Raw genomic sequence first — 8,383 nt, 5'->3', positions numbered from 1 at the left:
GATACAGTGGGGCAAAAAAGTATTTAGTCAGCCACCGATTGTGCAAGTTCCCCCACTTAAAATGATGACAGAGGTCAGTAATTTGCACCAGAGGTACACTTCAACTGTGAGAGACAGAATGTGAAAAAAAAATCCATGAATCCACATGGTAGGATTTGTAAAGAATTTATTCGTAAATTAGGGTGGAAAATAAGTATTTGGTCAATAACAAAAATACAACTCAATACTTTGTAACATAACCTTTGTTGGCAATAACAGAGGTCAAACGTTTACTATAGGTCTTTACCAGGTTTGCACACACAGTAGCTGGTATTTTGGCTCATTCCTCCATGCAGATTTTCTCGAGAGCAGTGATGTTTTGGGGCTGTCGCCGAGCAACACGGACTTTCAACTCCCGCCACAGATTTTCTATGGGGTTGAGGTCTGGAGACTGGCTAGGCCACTCCAGGACTTTCAAATGCTTCTTACGGAGCCACTCCTTTGTTGCCCGGGCGGTGTGTTTTGGATCATTGTCATGTTGGAAGACCCAGCCTCGTTTCATCTTCAAAGTTCTCACTGATGGAAGGAGGTTTTGGCTCAAAATCTCACGATACATGGCCCCATTCATTCTGTCCTTAACACGGATCAGTCGTCCTGTCCCCTTGGCAGAAAAACAGCCCCATAGCATGATGTTTCCACCCCCATGCTTCACAGTAGGTATGGTGTTCTTGGGATGCAACTCAGTATTCTTCTTCTTCCAAACACGACGAGTTGAGTTTATACCAAAAAGTTCTACTTTGGTTTCATCTGACCACATGACATTCTCCCAATCCTCTGCTGTATCATCCATGTGCTCTCTGGCAAACTTCAGACGGGCCTGGACATGCACTGGCTTCAGCAGCGGAACACGTCTGGCACTGCGGGATTTGATTCCCTGCCGTTGTAGTGTGTTACTGATGGTGACCTTTGTTACTTTGGTCCCAGCTCTCTGCAGGTCATTCACCAGGTCCCCCCGTGTGGTTCTGGGATCTTTGCTCACCGTTCTCATGATCATTTTGACCCCACGGGATGAGATCTTGCGTGGAGCCCCAGATCGAGGGAGATTATCAGTGGTCTTGTATGTCTTCCATTTTCTGATGATTGCTCCCACAGTTGATTTTTTCACACCAAGCTGCTTGCCTATTGTAGATTCACTCTTCCCAGTCTGGTGCAGGTCTACAATACTTTTCCTGGTGTCCTTCGAAAGCTCTTTGGTCTTGGCCATGGCGGAGTTTGGAGTCTGACTGTTTGAGGCTGTGGACAGGTGTCTTTTATACAGATGATGAGTTCAAACAGGTGCCATTCATACAGGTAACGAGTGGGGGACAGAAAAGCTTCTTACAGAAGACGTTACAGGTCTGTGAGAGCCAGAGATTTTCCTTGTTTGAGGTGACCAAATAGTTATTTTCCACCCTAATTTACGAATAAATTCTTTACAAATCCTACCATGTGAATTCATGGATTTTTTTTTCACATTCTGTCTCTCACAGTTGAAGTGTACCTCTGGTGCAAATTACTGACCTCTGTCATCATTTTAAGTGGGGGAACTTGCACAATCGGTGGCTGACTAAATACTTTTTTGCCCCACTGTATATATATTACCAGACACAGACAGAAACCACCATTCACACTGTCACATTTAACTGCTATTGTATGAGAAATGCATGCACTTACTCTGATATATAGCTCATGCTGGCTTCTGCATATTAATCAGTGTGCTTTTTAAAACAATAAAGAGACAGATAATTGTCAGACTAATTGTGTTAAAAACCAAAAAGCTGCTTAAAAGAGAGTAACTCAATGCTGAAGCTGATGCTTTGATAATACCCAGTGTAAAACTATCATACTGCTGTCAAACCAGAGAAATAAACATGTCTGTGAAATGTTTATAAATGCTTCAGAATCTAATTCTTGCATTTGCTCTGAACTTTACCTCCTGACTCAACTATACAGCCATAGCTCATTAAAATGATGTTATACATTTACTTTTAATGAGACAAAAGGACAGTGGCTGCTATAGGTCAAGGTCTCCTCTTTATGTTCTTTCCAATAAAGAAAGAAACACTTTAAAACACATAAAACAGAGTGATATCAGTGAAGGACAAATGGATTCAAAGTTAAAGATAAATTATTCTACAGCCTTGTTAATGCCTTTACTAAATCACTACAGAGGTGGACAAGACAAAGATTTCAAAATACTGAAAGCATTTCATGTGCAGGTGTGCAGTGACATCTGCTGGTCACCAAGCCCTTTGTAGCCACAATGGTGGATTTTTGTGTACACGTGCAACCAAAAGCAAAGAAAAACCTTATGGTGTTTGATAAATGAGCAACAGTATTTAGTGACCTGTTATAATTGTGCTGTTGGTGGAAAAAACTGTGCAAACTATCTAGCATTTCCCAGCAGCTAAATATATTTGATATACATCACCAAGTCCAAAGGCACTGTTATACTTAGCTTTGTAAAGTGTTTCTTACGTGTATTTGTATGTATTCCTTTATCTGTAAATTGGGTGGTAAAACAGTATTGCAATAGAAGAGCGTTACTAACACCCCTGTTAGTTGCTTCAACACCAATCTCATGCCAAGTCAATAAAAACTGGACATATTACCTGGAAAAGATAAGGTTTATTGCTAAACATTTCGTAATTTTTCTTTACTAGAAAATGTGACGGTGTTTGAGAGACAGTTTACAAACACTCATCATGGGCATAAATGCCATGGTAATTTGGGGCTTTTGATGATTTCTTTAAGCTGTTATTTTTCCAGGGTGAAATGATTGTGCAACATAAATCTTTAATGACTTTTTAAAAAAAGAATTAGGTGCACATGTTAAATTTATTTTGGATTTTCCCTAATCCACACAGGATCACAATTACACATACAGGCTCAAATATAAACATAGACCCCCAATAATACTTAGCTAAATGTCCCTTTGCAAGTCACAACACGACTTTTGGTAGGCATCAACAAGCCATAGAGGAATCTAGTATTACAAACTTGTGATCCTAAGTATTTTTTACAACTATTTTGAAAATACAGACCTTAACAGATCATTTTAAAATATATATTTCAAGAAGAAACATCTTGGAATCTTATTCGGACACGATAATCCTAGTCACATTTCAACGTGAATCCCATTAACGTAAAACTGTACGTAGTGACGCATCGTTTTACGTCACGTAACACTGCGTAGGGCGTGGTGACGCGTGCCTTTGTGGATTCTGTGGTCCGCCGCCAAATTCAAACAGCGAAAGAAGAAACGGGAGCTACAGCCGCCTAAAAGCCACAGAGAATCGGCTACTTTTACAACTGATACTTTTAGGTAAGCTCTCTGTACAGCAGGTGTCCCAGCAGACGTTCTTCTTTTAAGTTTTTATACTTATTTGAGTAGATGTTTTGTCGTGTAAATAGTAATTTTTTTTCCTAGCTAACCGTGGCTTCGGGGGCACAGCCCTCTTTTGTTTTGTTAATGATATTCACTGAATTTTATGGGAAAAGGCAGCATTTGACAACAATGGCACAATTTGACAGCGTTTTTATATAACGGCAAGTGAAAGGTAAACTTTAATTCTCATTTGTTGCTTAAGGCTGTTATTCCCTCCTCAGGGCAAGCCATTCCTGGGTTAAGTTGGACACTTGACCAGGAGCATTGTCCCTATCTAACAAAAGCCACGGAGCTTTTACTAACACGATTACTGCTGCTTGATTGTATGGTTGTTACGGCTCATTTTTCACTTTTTCCGTCCTTTGTTCATTGACATTTTTCAAATTTTTTGACAGTGACAAAGGGACTCTGAAATAATTTCCTCAAATTTGAGGATTAAAAAATGAAATATTTGTCTTAACTTGTAACTTTTTCTTATTTTGGTCTATCAGTCCAAAGAAATATTCAAATTTCATAGCATGCTGAGCCAGATTAGAATATAGTTTTTTTTTTTATATTGTGAGATTTTGAAACTGTAGTATTAAAAATGTTATTTTCATAAAACTTATTCATACAGATCACTTTTTTTCTCAGCTCGGTCATATAGCCTGTTTAGTCATGGATGGTGTTGGTAAAGCTGTGGTTGGAGTCTGGCGGGCACACACAGTCCTGGATGAGTCTGATGGAGCAGAGAGCTCCCCAGAAGCCCCGGACCGTTTCCGCAAACTTCGGTCCTCATCTTCACTCAACTCTCTGAGAATGTCACTGAGGAAGCGACTCCCACTGCGATCTGTCCAGACCAACTCCCTCCCTGAGAATCCGACCTGGGAAACCATGAAGGAGCAACCAAAGACCAGCACAGTCCACAAACTTACTCGTAGTGCTCGTAACTCTATCACCGGAGTGTATCAGGTAGATTAACTGTTATGTGTGAAATTGCCTATTTTTTATTATTATCAGTCTCAACAAAAGCCACCAGTCAGTTATTCTAGAGTTGTTATTTTCTTTCTCTCTCTCTCTCTCTCTCTCTCTCTCTCTCTCTCTCTCAGAGGTTGCAGAGGACCAGAGAATTTTCCCGTGAAGAGTGTTTGGTAGCGACCCCGGGTCGTGATGGAGAAAATGCTGGAGCATCGAATTCTTGCACCCCAGGATGTACACCTCATCGGGCTGCAACACCCAGACGCACACTCAGAGCAACAGGTACACCTGGGCGTACTCCAGGCTCCAGAGGACGCAGGACTCCTGAAGCATCCGTAAGAGGAGTGAAAACAGGAGGTGGCAGGAGGCAACTGGTCCGCATGGCTGCTGTACGAAGTCCCTTTGCCTCTCCAAATACGCAAAACCAGAGGAAGTGAGTTTGATTCACTCTTTATGCAACTTTGCTTTTTAGGACTTTGTTAGTTTATAAGTTTGAGTGCTTTTATTTCATTGGATCCCTCTGAGGATGTGTCAGGACGATCATACACCATTTATTTATTTAAAAAAAAAAAAAACTCAACCAAGTATGTGGAGCAGCTGAGAGTAGCTCACTTGAATTTTGGTGGTTATCTTTTTCTGCCAAATATTTTGTTTTTATGATCTATAATAGGAAATTTGACCAAGATTTGGAGTCAGTTTCCAGTGGACTCAGGAGGCTCAAACATCTGTCGAAGGCTTTTGATGACATCATTGGGAGAGACAGCAGGTAACATTTTTTTATTTTAGTGAATTCTTTTGATATCTTGATCATTGACTGGGTGGTAAATTCTAAAATTGTAAAAAGTGTTTGCATTATGTGTGTTATTAGTTTCTCCCAGATTGGGTAATTAACAGAAAAAGGACATGTTTTGTTACCTTTTTCTATAATCACAACTAAAGAAGTGTTTTGTTGGTAAATTAAAGTTTTGTGTAACTGAAGAAGCCATTAGTCCATTTCCTTGTATTCATGCATATTCTGTATTGAGGAAGGGAGTCTCTGTCCTCCTTGCCCTCTCACCCAAAGAATCCCAGCTTGTGGGTCCCCAGACTTCCTCCCCCTCCCTCCAGACATTCCTCCCGCCTCAGTTTGAAACAGGGCCTGTGTTTCTGGTATTCAGATAAGGAGGGAGTAAGGGGGAAAGGAGGTGGATGTGGGAATTGGAGCCAGATGACATGACAGAATGCATTTGAAAATTTGCGTCACTTCCTGTGTTGTCATTTAAAATATTTGTGTCCTGTAAACGATGATATTCAGTGCGGAAAGCGAGCACTCGGTAATGGTGATCTTGCCTGTTATTTGCGCACATTACATGCTCCCAGAGGCTTTCCTCACTGAGTATAGACGTCTTCTTATTTAATTGAGATCAGTTTTTTGTTTTGTTTTTTACTTGCAACAGGCAGTTCAACTATTCCCAAATTGTGGAGTAATACAGAAGGTAAAATCCCCTTTCCAAAGAGTAAAACTAGTTGAGTTTTGAGAACATAGCTTTCAGTGTAAACACAAAGGTGCATGGCAGAGCTTCTCGGATGCATGCAATCTGGAAGAAAAACAGATTAATAACTCGCTGTCTGAACAAATGTTGCTCACACTTTTTCTTGCTGACTTTACAGCTCCTGCTTTAAATTTTCCTTGACACCAAACTTTCCCAAATACCTTTTCTGATATTACCTGAATGTCTACAAGGCCATTTACACATTAAAATGATAAGTAATAAAATTCAAATTGTAGATCAGGAAATGAGTTACTGAAAATTTTCATTTGTTGCCTGATGGCTTAACACTTGCCTTTTTCTTTTTAAATAACTAACTGATGTTACAGTTGTAAACCTATATGGTTTTAATGGCAGTCTCTTTTTGTACTGAGTAGTGTCTCTCTGTCTCTGCAGATCTGGCCCAAAGGAACGTTCTGGGGGAGCGATGATGAGAAAGCTGGATCCCAGCGGTAAACTCAGCCGCTCAAATGTCACACGCAGAGCCACACGCGTCTCAGACACGCTGGGCAGTTGGGCCCACACAGCTGTGAACACTATTCGCAAACCCAACTGAACTACATGCATGTCTGTGTGTATAATGCAGGACCTATTGTAGCCATGTTTTACACTTATTATACTCATTATTATTGTGGTGTCACTGTTACATATTCACAGTGGCGTTATGATACTGGGAGACTATTATGCTACAGCTTGTCTTTTTTTATGTGTGCTCTGCATCTTTGTGAGCATCTGTGTGACTCTTGTGTGTTTACATGTCTCAGGTTAGCTTGTTGTGGGTAAAATATCCTCACTGTAGCTTCCAGAGGAATTTTCTTTGCATCTGTCGTAGCTGTTACAACCAAAATGTTACATTTAGTTACATTTTCAAAATACTAATATTGTACTTTGTGTTCTCATTCTCTGCATAGAAAGTTAATGAAATGTACTCTAAAGGGATCGCGAACAAGAGCTGCAGTTATCTGCTGAACGAACACTAAATTTTCTGACAGAGGGGAAATCTTTTTTTTTTTCCACTATTTTTATATGTATGCAATAATGTTTCTAACACTTGTTACACTATTTTTAAATATCATTTGATTATACCAAATTATCAAGTGTATTTTCTAAAACAGTATTTAAATGTGAACATTCCTTGAGGCAGAGGTTGGCACTTCTAATGGCCTGTGGATGATTCATGCATCGATATTGTACACACAAATCATCTGATAATGTGATGGGGAAAAAGATTTAGTGGCTCATTACCAGTTGATGGCTATAATGATGATGTTATAAAGAGATATCCCGAGTCTTATTAGTGACTCTCAAGTTACCAGCCTCAAATTAAGCAAAGCTCTTCTGTGGGTGTGTTGTTGTTGTTTTGTTTTTCTGTTTTTGATACTTTCTTTTTCTGCATTATTATTTTTTTTAAAGGAGAACAACTGTCCAAATGTGAAAAAATAAAACTTTGCCCTTTTTATGCATATATATATCCGTTTCATGTTTTCTCTTCACATCATTTTTGTTGGGTGTTTTCTTTTTCTTTTCTTCATTTTTTTGGGGGGGGGTTAAAATAATATTTTCCTCAACATCATGATGTTGATGATGGTGGTTATCATTTGGTGTCAGTTTTACAGCACATTTGTTCATTAAACTAACTGAAGATTTTAGAAACGGAGTGGAAAAATGTGTTTATATCACTATTTTGGGTTTTTTGTTTTTTTCTTTCTGTTCAGATCATTTTCAGGTATTGAAATCTATATATGCCAGTATACTAACTTCCCACTTCATTAGGTATACCTTGCTAGTACTGCCTTAATGCTTGCCTAATGGCACAGATCCACCATGGTGCTGGAAGGCACTCAGTTTGTAATAAGAGGCCCAATTTATGGCAATAAAACACTCCCACGCCATTAAATGAACACCGTCAAACCTGAACCAGTGATCAGTCCAAGGAAGGATTGATCCATGCTTTGATGCTGTTTGCATTAAATTTTGACCCTATCACTTGAATGTTGCAGCAGAAATTGAGATTAATAAAAACCAGGCAACATTTTTCCAGCCCAATTTTATCTGTGCGACACTGCAACTCATGCCTCTTTCAGATCACAGTGATGGTTATGTGGGAAAATTTTAGTAGATCAGCAGTTTCTGAAATATTCACATCAACCACCATGTCATGTTCAAAGTCATTTAAATCTCCTTTCTTCCTCTTTCTGATGCTCAGTTTGAACTTCTTCTGGTACTATAATTTGTGTTTTAACTTAGAATAATTGTAATATTCATACATCCGTACTCTTCTGCTTATTGTTATGGGGTGGGGGGGGCTATCCCAGCTAACATAGGGCAAGTGGAGGGCACACCCTGGATAGGTTGCCAAACCGCTGACCTAAAATTAAATTATGTTACACATTTGTGATTAAGTACTTTATATGAGATTAGTACTACTTTAATTTGTATGTAGAAAATTTGTGTAATTCTTTTAGTGGGTAAATCATTTGGGATAGCATGG

The 8,383-nt window shown here is 39.3% G+C and overlaps 1 protein-coding gene across 2 annotated transcripts; it reads left to right on the top strand.

Annotated features, from left to right (window-relative positions):
* The first annotated feature begins 3,240 nt into the window (after nt 1-3,240).
* pimreg (PICALM interacting mitotic regulator) lies at nt 3,241-7,359 on the top strand. 2 transcript variants are annotated; one of them, XM_085470264.1, is made up of 6 exons: nt 3,241-3,343; nt 4,040-4,357; nt 4,495-4,796; nt 5,034-5,129; nt 5,800-5,838; nt 6,289-6,351. In XM_085470264.1, the coding sequence occupies exons 2-5, from the start codon at nt 4,064-4,066 to the stop codon at nt 5,828-5,830; spliced, it is 723 nt and encodes a 240-aa protein (XP_085326390.1). In that variant the 5' UTR covers nt 3,241-3,343; nt 4,040-4,063; the 3' UTR covers nt 5,831-5,838; nt 6,289-6,351. The 2 variants fall into 2 exon arrangements, with proteins under 2 accessions (XP_085326390.1, XP_085326389.1); XM_085470263.1 differs by lacking the exon at nt 5,800-5,838 and having other exon boundaries at nt 6,289-7,359.
* Nucleotides 7,360-8,383: the final 1,024 nt, after the last annotated feature.

This window comes from Copadichromis virginalis, linkage group LG10 (genome assembly GCF_057382275.1).
Source record: "Copadichromis virginalis isolate Kocher_CV1m ecotype Utaka linkage group LG10, C_Virginalis_male_GT1.1, whole genome shotgun sequence".
Lineage (NCBI taxonomy): Eukaryota > Metazoa > Chordata > Actinopteri > Cichliformes > Cichlidae > Copadichromis > Copadichromis virginalis.
The sequence above is the reverse complement of the archived record's forward strand: the minus strand, read 5'-3'. Positions and strand labels throughout refer to the sequence as shown.